Source organism: Vittaforma corneae (assembly GCF_000231115.1).
Source record: "Vittaforma corneae ATCC 50505 unplaced genomic scaffold supercont1.8, whole genome shotgun sequence".
In the NCBI taxonomy this organism is placed as follows: Eukaryota; Fungi; Microsporidia; family Nosematidae; genus Vittaforma; species Vittaforma corneae.
Window position 1 is genome coordinate 61538 of NW_006889841.1, and position 17383 is coordinate 78920.

Below are 17383 nucleotides of genomic sequence, written 5' to 3' on the forward strand. Positions count from 1 at the left end.
ACAGGACAGTTCTTTTCTTTGGTTGCATGAACACCAACAGCACTATTTAATGTAATATGCTTTGGTTTTGGCACAGTTTTCCAGCATCTTCAACCTTGGTGTCACTTCTTGAAGCTGAATCAATTTATGTGATACTAACAAGAATGCAATGACAGCGACTGGCATATTGCTGAGGTGTCTCACTGGATGCTTCTTGGTGCGTGTATGAAAACACAAAATTTTTGGATGCCATGTGGAAAATCTTCCAAAGTATAAAAGAAGGCTGTTGGGAAGTGGGAGAAAGTATTAGTAGGAATGAGGAAATTCATACTGTTATAGGAAAATTGTTCGCTTTAAGCATCAATCCTGCGATTGCTACCACTATTGTATGCTCAATCATAGTCTTACTCTGGACGCACGGAGACAGCAAGAAAAAGTACTACAAGTTTATAAAAGCTTCTTTGCTGCCATGCCTGTCATTACTTATGACAAAGTGTATCTTTGCTCTGTACTTCTACTACTTTAACAACACAGTTACACCCTGTTTTGTGACTGAATATGGCATCTTCAAAGAGATAGCAATTTTTTGCATTCTTATAGACATTGTACTTCTCATACATCCTCTTTTTTCCTATGTTAATCCTACAACAGAGCCAGAAAACAAGTTCAAATCTTTTAAGATACTATTTTTGACTGTTTTCGGCTATCTTGCGTACTGCATTACAGTCTATCCAATAATCTGTAGCAAAATAGAAGATGATTCAACATTCGGTAATACAAAGTCCAGGGATGTATTGCTGTCTATGAAGTTCGAGACTGCGCTTCTTGTATTCCTTTATGTAAGTACCATATTTGGCTTATACTTGACTTTCCAGGCACATAAGGACCAGCCCAAAGCAGAAATTGTTTGGAAATTCAAAAGACCTGGCAAAACGACAGAAAGTGAGCGTGGTAAACAAACCTCATTTGCTAACAAGTCCCAATGATGCCTTAATCAATCTTCTATTTGGTGGTATAGGAAGTAATATATTAATAAATTGATCAATGCTTAATAAAGAAGGATTTTTTCGTGCATAAATGAAGAGGATATATTTATTAAAATAATATTCTTAGAACCTCGCTGTGAAAGCCCTATTAACCTAACTAAAGCCTTTTAGACTTAAATGCGCCATACACAATAAGTGGGAATATCACAGATGCATCCCCATAGACCTTCAAAGCTGTCCTTCCTGACTTAACCTTGCCCCAGCTGTATGCTTCTCCAAGTGACGCTCCAGTATCAGACCCATCATATTCGACTGCCGTATTAACGATCACGCAGTAATCAAGGCCATCGTTAAACAAATTTCCATTGAGAATATGATGCTTGACAAGACCACCTCCAAGAATTATAGCACCATTTTCTCTATGGCCCAAGCACTCAAAATTAATTCCTGTAATATCTTCCACAATGTCGAGCTTGAAAGCCTGTTTTCTGTTGTAGAATGTCAAAAGATCGCCCAACGACCCATCCGTAATCGCTGGTGAATACACATTGATGTTGTTTCTATAGCACCAGTACAACACACTGTCCTCGTTGTTGATTTTCTTCCCCAGGTATCTAACAAACTTCGATGGTGTCAAAATTAATGGGTTCTCCTCTGTGTATTCCTTTGTGCCTCTATGGCTGATCTTAGAATTTGGATATTCCTCTGTCTCTCCTGATATCAACTCATCCATCGTTTTGTTAAACCAGCTCTCAAAAGCCGCATAGTTGTCATTGCTTATAACAAGATTTCCTATTCTATTCCATCCATTGTCTCTGAGCGTTTGCCCATCCAAATCAAATGACCCAACATATGTGGGCAGCATGCATTTGATCAAATCTTCTTCCACACCACCACCTGTAACAACCATTACTTCAAAATACTTGCTTTTGGCAAGAAATTTAATAATTTCCCGCACACCGCAGCTCATCATGTTGGATGTACATCCCAGATATATCCTGGCATTTGCCTGTCTCATTCTTTTGATTTCTTGGATAGCCTTGTGGACGTTTGTGGCTTGAAATCCCGTTGTTGCAAACGACATTAGAATATCATCGATTGTTATGTTCTGCTCAAAGTCCAACCCCACAACTTTTTCCTCAAATTTCAATTTATCGTCTTTTTGCGAAGCTAAATCTGCTACACATGTCTTTTTATCTTCCATTGGTAGGACCGTATGGGCCTTAGAGAAAAGTCTTGAAAGCACAAATGTGAAAGTTGAAAATTTTTAAACTCAACATAGAAATAACGGTTTAGATGCTAGCCATGTCTTTTTCTAAAATCTACCAATTCTTCATATGGTGGATTGATCGGTGGTGAAATTGGATGTATTGTCTCTACCTCCTTCTCGTTTGCAAAATCTGGATCCGGCCCATCTCCACAGGTGACCACTCTAACATTTACAGGATCACAGTCGACATCAATTTCAAATGGATTATTATTTGCATCTTTGAACCCGAAACATACCAAAAAACACTCTATAGACACGTGTCTGCTTGCTCTTGGCTTTACAAGATCAACCCTGTCAAAAAATTTCAAAAAGTGGTGTACAATGTATCCACTATAAGCACCTCTAAAGCATTTGCCTACAAAATTACTGCCTGTCTTTAAGGTCTTTGTGCAGATATGCAAGGCGGACTTCAACAAATCCAACTGTAAAAATTCATCCAGGTCGTGGAATCCAGTTACATCAGGCGCGCCATCACAGACAATCAAATCAGCCTTTTCACCATCAAATACCTCAAAGATCTTATTCAAACACTCACCTGATGTAATATCTTCCTTTAAAATAGTGACACCATTGATAGGCGCCATATCCTGTATGTCAACAGCAACAATTTTAGCCTTTGTGTGGCTTGCCAGTACTTGACTCCAAGACCCCGGTGCAGCACAGAGATCAATTACTTTAGAGGCGCTTTCCAAGATTCTGTATGCTTCGTTTATATCCAGCAGCTTGAATGCACTTCTAGCTCTGTATCCTAATGCTTTTGCTTGGTAGTAATAGTAGTCTCTTCTATCTTTGCTTGGAATTCCCATGTGGAGGTTAGGACTGAAAATAGCTAAAACGATGCATAATGAGCCTTGGCAAGCATCTTGGTAAACCATGCTATTGCATTGTGGTTTTCTCTTGTGCTCCTCATAGTACTTCGTTATACCCAGTTTAAAATTCAGACCCATGTTTGGTCTAATTTCTTTGCTTTACTCTGTTGTTCTGATTCTAAATGCATTTATAATTCTCGATGATAGAAGATTTCTGAGCAGGATTGGCCTATCGCTGCGCAAGGAGCATAGATCTGCGCTTCATCCGACAAACAGAAAGATTGTTGAGGTAATAGCAATGGTCAAGACATTGGAGATTCCATTAGTTGCAGCAAACATACTGTTCATGATCTATGAGTTGTTTTAGAATTAGTAATTGACGAACATTCCCCAACCTTGCTGGTGTAAATCAATAAACTCATCAAAAATTTAAATATTAGTGCATGTTTCAAAGCCACCGATTTAAATCACAAAATGTGATTGTGTGATAAATCCAACTTTAGATATTGATGCGTATGCCTATAATTTGCCTATATTAGCCTATGTTTATGACTTTCATTATGCAAAAAATTTTAGCCATGATGGCCTTGGGGATTGAGCAGCTAGCCATTGAGTTCAAATCAAAGCTCCTTAGAAGATTTCCAAACATGCGAGAAATAGATTTAAAAACAGACGGAGCCCTTCTGACTTTGAAGTTCATTGGGCTTGTGGTTTCTATTGAAAAAGATATGCCAAATGCTCTTGAAGTCCTATTTCGAAAAGCGATAGAGATAGTTGAGATTGCACATTCCTGTATAAAAAAGAAATTTGAGCGGGACGAGAAAATAAAGCATGAAGAGTTTAGAGCCTCGTGTGCTAGGCAGGAAAAAAACGCGGCCCAGGCCGCCTTAGTTTCCTCAAAGGTTGATTTTTACAGCTGCTTCAGTGAGGACTGTAAAAGACTCAAAGGCGCACAGAAGCTCATTGGCATTCAAAGAAAAATGGATAGCAGTATGTATTTACTAAATATTTTAGAAAGCAAAAGATCAGCATGTAATAGCGAATTGGCCGAGGATGAAAGCAGCTCTGTACTGCTAAACAACAATAGCATAATAAAAAGTTACGAAAATAAGATAAACAGCGAAATAAATGATATGAAAGTATCTACATGCGACAGTTTCAACATAAGCTTGGTGGAAAGCAATTCTGATATCAAAGACTTGCCGATCAGCATTACTAGCAACAAGAGCGTAACTGAAAGAGACGATAGTGCAGTTCGTAATGATAGTATTTCTGGTGTAAAGAATGTATTGAATATTCCCTTGGCATATAGCAGACAAGCAGAGTCTACTATAAGCACTACGGCTATCCAATCATCCGTGCTATCTAATTTTATTGAAAGAGCTTTTGAAATGATCTTCCTAGGCCTGATCAGTATTAGAAATGTAGATAGAGTTATAAAAAGAGCCAAGCTGAGGGGAATGCCTGGGAAAAAGAATGTGAAAAATGGTGCATTTGCCAATGCGGAATTTTTAACAACAAATACAGAGGAAGATAGCTATCAGATTGGTATGAATACTTCTGATACCTTGAATCCTAAATTCTCACTCTTGAATTCTAGCTTAATCAGTAATGATACAGTGGACAGCAATATCATGTTAAGCAATAGCCTTGTGAGTGATAATTTGGATCCTTCATTTAGGACAGCAAAATTAAACATCCAAATTGACAGCGTCAATGTAAATGATGATGCACAGGCGTCGGCAATCGTACAGAAAACTAATAATTTAAAAATTCCATGGGAAAGTGATGGAAGATGCACTATAACGGAGCCAAATGGTATACAAAAGATACCTGAAACCAGCATAAAATCAAAAACGTATGAAGAAGTTTCCAGCAATCCTAGTAAGTACCATACAGTGCTAAATACCAGCACACTACATGATGCCAACAAATCTAATAGCGAAGAGGACCAAGACACTGGCAACACATATTTAAAGCCACAAAATAAAATCACCTATCCTGATACAGCAGCCTTCAAGCAGATAATTTTAGATTGTAAAGACACACGCTACAGCTATACTGAAACTGTGAGGAAGTTCTGCATGCATTATCAAATCTGCTTCCCAGAGTTTGAGACTGTCCGAGAAAATGATGTCTTCATATGCACGGCAACCTTTCTTGACATAAGCTTTGTTTCTGGATATGAATATGACAAGCAAGATGCAAAGAACGGTGCCTGCAGGAAAATATTGGAGTATATTTCAAGGAACTGGGAGATTGTTTTCAATACGCAGAAATGCGGATTTAGAAAAACATAGATTGGCGCTTGTCAATTCAAAGAAAGAACGTATTATGTATTAAATGTTTAAATTACACTTGTTTGTTTTATACTATTTCAAATGCAAAGGCAAAGCTTGAGACAGGAGGTATTGGGTTAAAAGAATGGTGATTCAAGCCTCGTAGCTGCTTTAAATAGAACATTCAAAACTATTCGCAAACAGGTGCGTATGACTGAAGAGGATCACGTGTGATTTAATGTAAGCAGCCGTAGACTAAGACAAGCCTGAATCATATGAAATACACAATGGATACAGCAGTGTTCAGCAGGTGGAATAGACCAATTAAATTAATCATTACCATAAACCTAGTAAAAAAGAACATCAAAAACATCAATGTGTCAAATGCAGACCTTTAGCGCTGTTTATTCTTGTTTAAATGCAAAGAAATTCCTATTGAAGCAGTGATAGCAACCATTGCAACAAACAGCTGTGTTGGAGAAACATTCGGGAAAATTTTGCCGAGCACATGCGACATAAAAACCATAAATATGAAACTGATGGAGAACAGAAATACTTGTATTGGGCTGAGCGTTAGGGGAGTTGGTGTGTCGAAAAGGATGCTTCTGAGCTTTCTAACTTCAGCCAAATCACTTGGCTTTGCAAGCCGGGTTTCAATTTTCGGAGAAGATGCCATCGAGGGTAAGAATTCATGAAAACACAAGGTGACAAACATTGTTGTGGGTAGCACACAGGAGAGACTAAATTGAGCAATAAAACGCAACCATTCGAAGATTAATACTTAGCTGGCGATTGGATTGGAGTGTGAGAAGGATCCATGCATGAAAAGTTTGAGAGTAAAAAATACTCCCTTTCGTTACGTTGTTATATACGTGAATATTTGCAGGATAATTTCTGCAATCGGAAAAGCGTTGTATAATACTTCGTAACAAATCAATAGATTGGAGTTACAACCTAGTCTTTCTTTTGCAAAATCGGGTATGCTAAATTGTCTTTATCTCGTCGTCTCAGCACTTATGACTCCAAGAAGTGCAGAGTTCAGATTCTTTCAATGCACTAAAAGTAAAAGGCTCTTCTCTGCAGACGGCCCAGTTAGGATTGTAGCGTAGTGATGAACAAAGCGTTTGTGTCATTCGAAGTAACAACAATATGTATAAGAAGTATCTCTGACATTCATGCCTATTCCTTGAACATACTTTGTGTCACAAGCTTTTTATAATGTAAATTTGTACTTTATCGCACTTTATTCGTTTTTAATTTTATCAAACTTTGTACTTCGAAATTTCTTTTTCATTAAAAATTGGCCAAACATTTCATGGATGCCATGTGAATTCAGCCAAAAACAAAAAGAAAGAATAGCCAAACAGCTAGACAAGAGCCTCGGCCCAGAATACCTCAGCGTAAGAGCCGGCTTTGGCTCTACACAGCTTACATACGTCGAAGGGTGGATGATTATAAGCTTAGCCAACAAGATTTTTGGATTTGATGGTTGGTCTTCGGAGATTAAAAGCATGACAGAGGAGTATTGCGAGACAAATGACGGCAAGACTAGTGTTGGATATACCTGTGTGTGCAGGGTTACGCTGAGAAGTGGCGCTTACAAGGAGGATGTGGGGTTTGGCAGCGCAGACAACCAGAAAATGAAAGGGCCGGCTGTGGAAAAGGCAAAGAAAGAAGCAGCAACAGATGCGTTAAAAAGAGCGCTTAGACAGTTTGGAAATGCACTTGGGAATTGCTGCTACGACAAGGAATACATCAAAAATGTACGAAAGCAGACTGGATTCAAGAAAGTTAGCTTTGATGTGAAGAAGATTCTGAAGACAACTGATTTAATTGAAAATAAAGAGAACTTTGATGTATCTGTATCGTTTAGTCAAGACAACGACATTTCAGATCTATAGACATTAAATAAAGTCAAACCCCTCCGCAGTAGTTCAACATAGAGTTTAGCACAAATAGCGGCATTCTTGTTTGCTTTGTTTTCTTTGTTTAAAGGTAAATTTTTCTTACTCTTTCACCCCATGAAAAATGCAATAACAAGAGCATCAAGCTTCTGTTCAATACTAATGAACTGTACAGTTCTTTTGCTGTTTGCCATATTTATCACATCATACTTTTATTCCACTCCTCAGGTAACCGCAGATTTGAAGGTAGAATGGGTATCTCCCAACAGGAACTACAAGGCATGCCAGTTCTTCCCAAACATCGATCTCACACCCCAGTTCAATTTCAACACGAAGCAGGTGTTTTTGTACCTGGTTGCAAAGTCTCCTGAAAACAAGAAATGGTCTGGTCGAAAATCGTCAAAAACGGTGAAAGGTATAAATTTTTTGAAAAAGAAAAGTCAAACTACATTTTCTCAGTGGGCGAAAAGGGGCATATCTCCTTTGAACTGAGAGGAAATGTGTTTCCATTTGTAGGGCAGCTGAAAGATGTCCATTATGGAAATTTTGAATACCACGAGAAGAAATAAAAGTCTAATTTCTGTCATCTGGTTTTTTGATATACAGCAAAACATTTGTAATGGCAAATGAACTAGATAGCTGTTTATTATTATAGGATTTCAAACTTCTTCTTCAGATAAAACAGTAGCTCTAAATGGTCTTGCTGCAGCTCATCCTTGAAGTATTCTTTCAGTATATCAATAGAATGACGTGTTACTATGGAGTACAACAAGTCATCCATGTTAAAGTGTCTCTCAAACATTTTTGATGTCTCATCCTTTCCTACTTCTATTTTAACTGCCACCTGCTTTCCTTTTTCCGCCTTTGCCACACTCTTCTTCTTCTCTTCAATCGAGGTGACTGTGCCTAATTTGACATACGAACTATCCTTAAATACACAAATAGGCGTATTGACCTTTAAGGTTCCCTTCTCAACAAGAACTCCAAGAACAAGAGGGCTCCGTGCATTAAACACGCAGTTGGGCAAAATTCTCAAGCAACATGGAAATATTCCCTCACCAGAGTGCAAATTTTTATCCAAGGTTGTGACATCCTCACAATACTTATTGTACTTATCAAGCAGGTGGTAGATAATCTGCGCAGTGAAGACTTTTACGCCCTGCGACTCTGCAAAATCCAGCAGCTCATTGTCAATATCGACCTCGAAGCACAAAATCTGTCTAAAACGCTTGTCTAGCATCGATGATATCCTAATGATATCCTTTTTCTTTAATTTTCCAAGAGAAACGCTTGAAACGGGGACATTCTCAGATTTGAGAAACGATAGAAGTGCTTCGAGAGATCCGATTGTGGATGCCGTAACATGCACGCCCTGTTCTACTGTTTCAATAGATGAAATGACACTGTTCAAATCGTCTTCTAGCAGCTTTATAATTTCAGCATCGTTGTTTTCAATGACATACAATTTCGAGCCTGCAACCGCGCTTTCAAGGTTACTAGCAAATATCTTCACACCTATTGATGCTCTAACCTCCTTAACAATTTCGTACTGCGATTTCACTCTCAATTCCCTAAGCGGCTGAGGAAGCAGCAGGGTTTTTATCACTGTTACTATTGGCCCCTCAAACCCGCACAGCCCTATCCTATCTCCTTCCTTCAGAGTGCCATTGCTAAGAATTACATCTATTGTAACTCCGTATCCTTCAACATTCTTAACTTCTAAAACAGTGCATTCTGCGTCTTGTTTAACTTTCATTTTTTCCATCATGAATTTCATACTTAGATCTAATATTAGACCTATCAAATCTGGAATGCCTTCGCCGGAAATAGCAGACGTGGGAACCAGCGATATGATCCTGCGCGGCTCAGTGTTCTCAGAAAATAATGCTGCATTAATTCCTTGGGCTGCAAATTGCCCAACTGTATTTTCCAGTAAGGATCTAAACTCCTGCTGTGTGTATTTCTCCTGCGATTCAAGCGACGACTTGAAAGATCTGTAATTTTCACTTTTCCAATTCACGATTCTATCAATTTTATTCAGAGCCACAATAAACGGGGTTCTTTTTGTTCTAAGCAGAGATATGCTCTCAAGCGTCTGTCTTTCAAGACCATGCATAATATCAACGACTAATATGGCCAGATTGCAAATGGAGGATCCTCGTGATCTGAGATTACTGAAGGATTCATGGCCTGGTGTATCAATAATCAGTAGTCCAGGCAAATCTGGAAGCGCAAGTTTGCATTTCTTAGCTAAAGCCTCAGAGGGAAAGAATGTTGCGCCAATTTGCTGTGTGATTCCACCTACTTCAGATCCCTGAACATTTGATTCACGTAATTTATCGAGCAGCTTGGTTTTTCCGGTATCCACATGACCTAAAATGCAGCAGATTGGACTTTTATAGTTTGAGATCTCATACTTATTAGCATTTGTTGGCTCAGTGGTTTTTTCTTTCTGTTCTGGCTGTTTAAATGTCAACCTTCGCATGTATGCGCTTATATCTGCTGTCTTTTGTTTCTCAGCCTTCTCTATAATTTCGCTCTCTTTTTTCAATGTCTTTAGTCTTTCGGCTTCCAGTCTCCTGGCTTGTGCTTGTTCCTCAGCCTTTGCCTTTGCTTCCTGGATCTGTCTTTCCTGTTCCAGTTTTGCCAGTTGCATAGCTTTGATCTGGGCCAGCGAAACACCCTTTGCTCCTGGCTTAGGGGGTGCCTTCTGAACGGTCTGTGTTATTTTTGGCTCTGGTCTTTTATCCTTTTTCAATTTATCTTTTGCTTGATTGTCCTCTTTGTCCATAGTCATTTGGGATATAAAAAGTCCTGCAAAAACTCAAAACCTAATACCTCAACGAAAGCAATATTAGCAACGATCATCAGCATTTAAAGACTTAATCCTCTGTGCTAGAGTTGCTGGATCGTACGCTATTCAAGAATATAATAATTTTAAATGAAGAGCCTGCCAATGGACAAGAACAAAATTGATATACGATGGAAGAACATTTATTTACTATTATCAGCCCTTGATTGCCATGTTTAGCAGGCTAGTAAGGCCGGCTGTCCCACCTGGAACAAAGGTAGCCAGAAACATAACAAATGTAAATATCTGGACTATTCCAAAGCAGAAGACATACAAGGATCTTTTCAATATAAATGCTGAATACATCGTGACAGCTGTCACAGCAATAAAAGCAATCGTAAATCCTTTTTTCTCCTTGCTGAACAGTCTACTGAAATATGTTTTGAATCCAGAAAGGAAGCCAAACATATTGAAGAAGAGAATGTTTGAGAGTACATAGGGAGCCACAAAGCCAGTAGGATTGATGGCAATAAACATAACTCGGTAGAGTGACGTGAAGAACAGAAGAAGACCAACCACAGCGCAGATAACAAACGCCATAATTCTCTGAATGAACGACAGTCCGAAGTATTCATAGTCGAACTTCTGTGTTTTAAAGAAGTTACTGCGGCTCTGGGCCATTCTGTAGAGTGATCCAGTGTTCCTTTGCGATAGCACTTCTTGTAATGGGTCGCTGCTTTTTCCTAACATGATGCCCCTTTTTTTGAAATTTATTTTTAACTGAGTTTCAAATAAGAAAAAATATTGAAAAAGAAGTCAGAAAAAAGCATAAAATACTAAATTTGGAGCACAAATGCATAAAAATGTTTAGCAAGACATAATTACAAGACGCAAGTTCAAGATAATGGTGTACATGTGGAAGCTTTGAAACAGAGACATGAAACACAAAATGCCAGTGCCAAGACCAATCTTTCTACATTAAAAACTACAGAGACTGTTTACAGTCGAATGAATCGCGCAAGGCCAGACAGGAACACTCAGATTCGAAAATTTGCAATCGATAAAACAATGTCGAAAATTGCATTTATTTTAACTGTGACCTGACGCTCTGTCCCACAATGGCAGCTCGCTCCTGCAAAATGGGCAGTGTGCCTTTTTGCTCTCAGATGCCCATTTGTAGATGCATTTATCGTGAAAGCTGTTCTTGCATACTTCGCATTTGAATTCCGGAAAGGTTCGGTATTTCGGCTCCATAATAAAATAGCAGATTAGACACTCTGAATATCCCATCAGATGGTTATCTATGTCTATTTTCCAAAGCAGAAGCACCTCGACAAACTTACTGGTTCTGCCCAGGATTTCATTAAGCTTGTGGTAGAATTTGAGGTTCTTCATACTTCCTTCAAATTCAAGCTTGGCTTTTTTAAATGGAAAGTTAAGGGGTATGGTAATGTTTGCCTCGTGAACAAGCGAGTCAGCCCTGTACACAAACCTAAGCTTGTGGCCATCTCCGGTTGATGAATATGTTATCTTTCCACCATCAATCTTTCTGTCAATGGATAACCTAATCAGCTCTTCAAAGCTCAGAGTCTTTTTAATATTTAGTTTACAGAACAGGTTCGGCAGTGCAAATGCAAGCATACTTAACTCAGAGTCGCAACATAGTGAGACGTACTGTTTAATCGGCATGATTGAGTTCTGTCGTAGAAAATTCGAATCATTGTCATCTTCGATGTAGCGAGTGAGAATTCTCTCAATGAAAAATGAAATGTAGATATTATTGGTGGTAAAGAGGGTTCTGGAAAGAACCGCCCAGAAAGAATACTTCAGGTGGGAGAGTGGCTGCAGAATTAGCTCAAGCACCGCATGTTCGTCAGCATTTTCCAATCTTGAAATGCTGTACAGGTTACTGAGCATCTCAGAATATTTCTCGGCAACAATTGTGAGGTACGGGTCATAAATAGAGAATCTTTCGCTTCTAAACTCAGATAAGCGAAGTATTTCGTCATCCTCTAAGAGATAGGTGAAGCTGGCAATATCGGATTTGCCGGACTCTTCAAAGAAAATATCTACCAAAGATGAGACATTGGCTGGCTTGTGACTTGAAGATGATGTTTCTGAACTAAAATTTAGGGATTTGAGACGGTCTGTTTCTGAGCCTTCCAGATCAAAACAAACCTTAAGATTGCTGGAGTCTACCAGCGAACATCCAGAAATGTTGCTACAAATAGAATGAATTGCATTTTCAAGTGCTTTGCCACTCAAAAACGATGGACTTAGGCCCATTAAATAGCGTCTCGGCACTATTGCATTTCTCAATATCACATCTTGTGCTTTTTTGGTATTGATTTTCAGAGTCTCCAATTTGACTCTGCCCTCAAAGTTTTCAATGAAAAGCCTGTCGAGTATAAAGTTTTTGTCGTTTAAATTAAACATCTCCCGGTATCTTCTCTGCTCTTCCACTGCTTCCAGATGCTTCTTTAATTTATCGGAAAACTTAAAAGGATAAAATAGTATAATCTCAATGATGTGAAGTATAAATTCAAGCTTTAAATCGAGCCTCACACTTGAAAGCACAAGAAATAATATTTTCAATCCAGCATCGCGTTCTGGCTGTCCAAGATTGTAGTAAAACTCAGGCTCAGTGTCAAAGTTGCATCCATTATACATAACCGTGTTTTTAAACGGTAAACAGTTGATGTACAAAAGACAGTTGGCAATAAAGTTGGCAATGTTGTTGCTTTTCTGGAGCAAGTATCTTAAAAAATCAGCCTGGAAAAAATGCTCAAAAACCACAGAATAGTCCACATCAAACTGTTCAATTTCATCTCTCAAGTAATAAAGATATGCTATTTTTAGCTTGGGATAAGTATTTAAAAAGCATAGCTTCAGTGCTTCATTTTTGGGCAAGCTTGAAAGATATTTGACTAGAACATCAATGTCTGTAATGTATCTGGCAATCTGCTCAGGTTTTGTTGCTGGGAAGCATGAAAGAAACCCATCCAGCTCTTCTGTCTTAACAAGCCTGCTGAGTGTTTCTGGATATTTTTTGAAAAAATAGAAGGCTGAAGATGTAAACGAGTTTGTGTGGAAAAATTCCTGAGGGAACACATGCACGGAGTGCTCCATCGCATCATCAATGTCCCGTACTTGAAACTCACTTGGATTTAGAGACTTGCCTGTGATGCAAGCAACAATAATCTTGTACCTGCCGTTGAAAACACTATATATACTATCGAGTATTGATGCGTTCTCTTCAGAATGCTGACTGTAATACAAAGACAAATCACTATGGTATGGACAGGCCCTCTGCACATAATGCCTTTTTATGGATTGCTCGGCTGCTGGGGCAAACTTGTCAATATTGTCTAAGACTGAAGATGCAGAAACCTTGTACTTTATCATCAGCTCAAAAATACACATGGAATCGTCTATATTCCTGAGTATAAACGCCTCTCTGTTTAATATATAAGGCATTAACACATCCAGCTGGTTGAGAGACCGTACAGCCAAGTTTTCAAGAACAATGTCTTCTCCAGTATCGGCAACCTGCTCATTATTTACACTTCTGAAAAATACATCTTTAATAAGGTCAGGAGTGAGGTATGCGGATTCCTGGTATATTTTTGTATCCAAGTAGTTATAAATATCAAGCAGTATCCTGTACTTTTTGGACATCAGCAATTGGTTTGACAGGCCATGTATCCTTTCGAAGACTTCCTTTGATAGCCTACCAAGTTTGTCGCTCTCTTTAATATTGTCTTTGATGAAACATAGTGGGCTCCGCGCCTTTAGAATAGTTAATATTTCGTATATTATGTCCAGCTCCAAATAGGTCTGGAGAGGCATTTTTGAAATATCGAAATAATGCGGCTCCTTGCTTCTTTCAACCAGAAACTTAAAGCATTGCAGATCTTTCAAGCAGTCCTCAAATTTTAAAAACTTCTCAAACTCATTTGCTACAAGCGAAATGTCGAAATAATCGCTAATAAGCTTTTTGGAGCATGAGTCCTGCGAATCAATATTTGAGTATAGCCACTGAACTTGAATGGACCTTAGACAGTCTGCTCCCAGTTTTTTGGCCAGAAAATAAACAATCTTGTTTACCGTGTCCTTTCCCACACTATCCAAGTGTGGTAGAATTGTCTTCAGAATGATTTTGTAGTCAGAACGGTAGTTGCTATTTGGAAGATATTGCAGAAGCTCCTTCAATAGCTCACTCAAGGTGAGCGCTGAAGACTTGTTGATTCTTGTGATTATTCCAGCCAAGTATCCATCGTACTGCACTTCTGAATTAAAAGGATTCATGCAGGATGGGCAAATACAAAAAACAAAACGCCCACATGGTGCATTCTGAACACTGGCCAGTTGCATGTATTGGACATAACCGCAACTGTTCAATACCGAGCCATGTGTACGTAGATTTCGACATTAAAGTAAAAACTACAACTAGGTTTTATATGATTTTTATTCCTGTAAAATGTTTTCCAAAGCATCTGATCGATACTTCTCATATAAGTCCGTATCAGTGACTTCAATAAATGCCTCTGTGTGCGAACTCAACAACACATTTCTCAGATTGGGATAGTCACTGTGTGATGGATTGTCAATCTCAACAGTGCGATGCGGATGGTCCCGTATTCTTAGATCTTCGCCTACATTTTCAGGAAACACGCAAGCAAACGGAATGACAGAATTCAGACCTTGCTCAATGATGGGGCTAGGCAGCAGGCTTCCATTTTCAAAATCAAACACCCTGATTTTATAGTACTGAAGCTGATCATTTATCAGGCTTTTAACTTCAACCAGCTCAGAGTCCGTCATTCCCTCGGCCTTGCTAATAACAGGAACAATGTTGACAAGTCCAGACACCTTCCTGAGAAATGCGATGTCTCTTTCCTTTAATCCGTGTCCTGTTCCAGGTATTAAATATACCAGACAATGCACTCTTGTGTCTTCAAACTTTGCGTTCCTCCTGATTTTTGTCTCTTCCTCAATAAACGAATCAAACTGGTCTTTAATATAATCAACAATCGAGTCCTGTAATGCCTCGTCATTCATTGAATCCCCAAATCCTGGGGTATCAATAAAGGTTATCTTCTGTATCTCTCCATCGCAATCCAGATTTAATATATAAATATCAATGTCTTTTGATTCGGACTGCTTTACAATGTCCTTGTTTACTAAGCTGTTGAAGAATGCAGACTTTCCCGAGCCTTTTGCGCCACAGATCATTAACGAGAACTTTGTGTTATGTCTTCTTGTGATCATTGCCCTTGTTTTCCAACTTGTATAAATAAACAAACTAAAAACAAACACAAAGAAGCCCTGCACGTTTCTAGTTCTATTTTAAATCTGGCAAAAAGCTAACGACATTTAATTAAAAGAACCATAAATATGCCTCGCATAGAGCTAGAGTCTTCTAAGAAAACCTGGTCTGTCGGACATGTCTATAGTCGATGCAATTAACTAGGCTATTGCTTGTTTTTTGCTTTTAGTTTTATGCGACCTGTTTTTACCGTTGGATGTCTTCTTTGATATTCTTTTATCAATGCTCTTCCTGATTTTTGATGGTACCACATCTCTCAACAAATAACTGCCCCTGCTTTCTCTTCTCGCATCCGTCTTTGAATCCTTAGCAGTTTTGGTCTGTTTAGTGCTTGGTGTAGTGCTTTGAATAGTCGACTCATCTGATTCAGATAACGGTGGAAGTGTTGTGTTCAAGTATTTTACTATTTGCTTTAGGCATGATTTGTACATTTGCTCTTCTAACCCGGACAATGGTTGAATCTCTTTTTGTTCACTTTTGGCCATTCCAAAATCCATGAGGGGCAAAAATCTGCAGCAAACTCCCAATCTCCAAGAAGACAGCATAGACTCGATGCTATTCACGTTTGTAGGCTGAGATGCCAATCAGAATATAAACTAGATAGGAATATGCAAGGATATAATTTAATATATAAATCAGCCAGCGTCCATATTCCAAATCTTAAGCTGGTGTTCTGTTGCACAAATAAACTGGGGATGAACAGGATTGGTTCTCACTGTACTGCACTCAAAGTTTTGAAGGCTAGCTCTTCCAATAACTTTTTTATCTGGTATTTTATACGAGAATATATAATTTGAGGATCCACTGATCAATATGTTTGATTCATTGATGATATCAGGATCACAGCTATTTTCCAATAGAAAGTTTGACATAAAATTGCCTTGGGAATCGAGAAACGTGTGGTTTTTGTATGTAGACAGACAAATGCATGCGCCATCGCCAGTGTACCACAGCTTCTGGTAGAAATTTGGTTTTATATTTTTAACTGCCAAAGGTCCTTTGTCGTTTCTCCAATCAAATATGTAAATAAAATTGCTATCGGACAATGCATAGTCATACTCCTTGCTAAGTGCACCCAGCTTTCCATTGGAATCCAAGGAAAATACGGGGCTTTGATATCGAATATCCCACAGATTGATCCTCTCTTTTCCAACACTCATGAAGGTATCGCTGTTGGAATTTACCGATATCGAGCAGATATCATCACAGTGGGCCTCAAACTTTCTCATGTATCTATTATCATAGATGGAAAGGTACAATATTAGATTGTCCTTGCTATGGAGCACTGTGTTGTTTTGAAAGTACTTCATTGTGTCGATTTTTACACTGATTATGTTTCTCAAACTGTTGGTTGTGGCTGAGTATATTTTTAGAGAGGAATCTGTTGTGTAACTGAATATTTCGCCGCTTGTTGAGTACTCCAAATTTGATATTTTGTCAAGTTCTTGGATGGATGCTGGGGATTCGCTGTATAATTGAAGAAAGTTTTCTTCGGCCGTGTCCATACCCTAAAAAAAGTTTTTCATCAAAGGCAAGAATGAGATTAAAAGAAGCATAATCTTCATATATAAAACTGGCGTTGCTCCTGCCAAAAATTTTTAGAGCCAAGTCATGAATACTGGTTAGAGATTAAAAAACCATGCTGTTCTAAAGTATCATTCAAATCGAAGAATGTAGAAAAATACTATCTTCCGTAAATTTTGGCTTTTATCAAGCATCAAAAACTTTTCATACTTTTCCGCAGCACCCTCACATGCAACAGCATTTAGCCACAAGCATAATGTTTTGTCGGCTGATTATAAGAATCTTGGAGATCACAGTGTTTTCTGGTGTTGTTGTGTGCTCCAGTTCAAATGGTAATGACATAACTTCACAAGAAAAGCCTAAACCGAGCAGGACGCATGATGAACTTGAAAGCATGGCTTTTATCGTCACCAAGCGAGCACGATGTTCGAAAATTACGCCTATGTTTAGCACGAACGTTCCAGATTTTGAAGTATTCATAAAAGACCCAAAACTTGAAGAATTCCTAGATG

General features: G+C 38.6%; 13 protein-coding genes across 13 annotated transcripts; 5 read left to right on the plus strand and 8 right to left on the minus strand.

The window, feature by feature from the left end:
• Positions 1-230: 230 nt before the first annotated feature.
• VICG_01072 (uncharacterized protein) lies at positions 231-965 on the plus strand (the record flags this gene model as incomplete). Its single annotated transcript, XM_007604456.1, has 1 exon — positions 231-965. The coding sequence occupies one exon, from the start codon at positions 231-233 to the stop codon at positions 963-965; it is 735 nt and encodes a 244-aa protein (XP_007604518.1).
• A 157-nt stretch (positions 966-1122) lies between these two features.
• On the minus strand, positions 1123-2169 carry VICG_01073 (deoxyhypusine synthase; the record flags this gene model as incomplete). Its single annotated transcript, XM_007604457.1, has 1 exon — positions 1123-2169. The coding sequence occupies one exon, from the start codon at positions 2167-2169 to the stop codon at positions 1123-1125; it is 1047 nt and encodes a 348-aa protein (XP_007604519.1).
• Positions 2170-2264: 95 nt separating this feature from the next.
• On the minus strand, positions 2265-3041 carry VICG_01074 (23S rRNA (uridine(2552)-2'-O-)-methyltransferase; the record flags this gene model as incomplete). The annotated part of the gene is made up of 1 exon (XM_007604458.1): positions 2265-3041. The coding sequence occupies one exon, from the start codon at positions 3039-3041 to the stop codon at positions 2265-2267; it is 777 nt and encodes a 258-aa protein (XP_007604520.1).
• Positions 3042-3180: 139 nt separating this feature from the next.
• On the plus strand, positions 3181-3411 carry VICG_01075 (uncharacterized protein; the record flags this gene model as incomplete). Its single annotated transcript, XM_007604459.1, has 1 exon — positions 3181-3411. One exon carries the CDS (start codon positions 3181-3183, stop codon positions 3409-3411), a length of 231 nt encoding a protein of 76 aa, XP_007604521.1.
• Positions 3412-3625: 214 nt separating this feature from the next.
• Positions 3626-5344, plus strand: VICG_01076 (uncharacterized protein; the record flags this gene model as incomplete). The annotated part of the gene is made up of 1 exon (XM_007604460.1): positions 3626-5344. One exon carries the CDS (start codon positions 3626-3628, stop codon positions 5342-5344), a length of 1719 nt encoding a protein of 572 aa, XP_007604522.1.
• A 1298-nt stretch (positions 5345-6642) lies between these two features.
• Positions 6643-7224, plus strand: VICG_01077 (recombination protein rad52; the record flags this gene model as incomplete). The annotated part of the gene is made up of 1 exon (XM_007604461.1): positions 6643-7224. The coding sequence occupies one exon, from the start codon at positions 6643-6645 to the stop codon at positions 7222-7224; it is 582 nt and encodes a 193-aa protein (XP_007604523.1).
• Positions 7225-7344: 120 nt separating this feature from the next.
• Positions 7345-7719, plus strand: VICG_01078 (uncharacterized protein; the record flags this gene model as incomplete). Its single annotated transcript, XM_007604462.1, has 1 exon — positions 7345-7719. The coding sequence occupies one exon, from the start codon at positions 7345-7347 to the stop codon at positions 7717-7719; it is 375 nt and encodes a 124-aa protein (XP_007604524.1).
• A 157-nt stretch (positions 7720-7876) lies between these two features.
• VICG_01079 (translation initiation factor aIF-2) lies at positions 7877-10018 on the minus strand (the record flags this gene model as incomplete). Its single annotated transcript, XM_007604463.1, has 1 exon — positions 7877-10018. The coding sequence occupies one exon, from the start codon at positions 10016-10018 to the stop codon at positions 7877-7879; it is 2142 nt and encodes a 713-aa protein (XP_007604525.1).
• A 216-nt stretch (positions 10019-10234) lies between these two features.
• On the minus strand, positions 10235-10768 carry VICG_01080 (uncharacterized protein; the record flags this gene model as incomplete). Its single annotated transcript, XM_007604464.1, has 1 exon — positions 10235-10768. The coding sequence occupies one exon, from the start codon at positions 10766-10768 to the stop codon at positions 10235-10237; it is 534 nt and encodes a 177-aa protein (XP_007604526.1).
• A 339-nt stretch (positions 10769-11107) lies between these two features.
• On the minus strand, positions 11108-14326 carry VICG_01081 (uncharacterized protein; the record flags this gene model as incomplete). Its single annotated transcript, XM_007604465.1, has 1 exon — positions 11108-14326. The coding sequence occupies one exon, from the start codon at positions 14324-14326 to the stop codon at positions 11108-11110; it is 3219 nt and encodes a 1072-aa protein (XP_007604527.1).
• Positions 14327-14485: 159 nt separating this feature from the next.
• VICG_01082 (uncharacterized protein) lies at positions 14486-15289 on the minus strand (the record flags this gene model as incomplete). Its single annotated transcript, XM_007604466.1, has 1 exon — positions 14486-15289. The coding sequence occupies one exon, from the start codon at positions 15287-15289 to the stop codon at positions 14486-14488; it is 804 nt and encodes a 267-aa protein (XP_007604528.1).
• Positions 15290-15487: 198 nt separating this feature from the next.
• VICG_01083 (uncharacterized protein) lies at positions 15488-15844 on the minus strand (the record flags this gene model as incomplete). Its single annotated transcript, XM_007604467.1, has 1 exon — positions 15488-15844. One exon carries the CDS (start codon positions 15842-15844, stop codon positions 15488-15490), a length of 357 nt encoding a protein of 118 aa, XP_007604529.1.
• Positions 15845-15982: 138 nt separating this feature from the next.
• Positions 15983-16852, minus strand: VICG_01084 (uncharacterized protein; the record flags this gene model as incomplete). The annotated part of the gene is made up of 1 exon (XM_007604468.1): positions 15983-16852. The coding sequence occupies one exon, from the start codon at positions 16850-16852 to the stop codon at positions 15983-15985; it is 870 nt and encodes a 289-aa protein (XP_007604530.1).
• Positions 16853-17383: the final 531 nt, after the last annotated feature.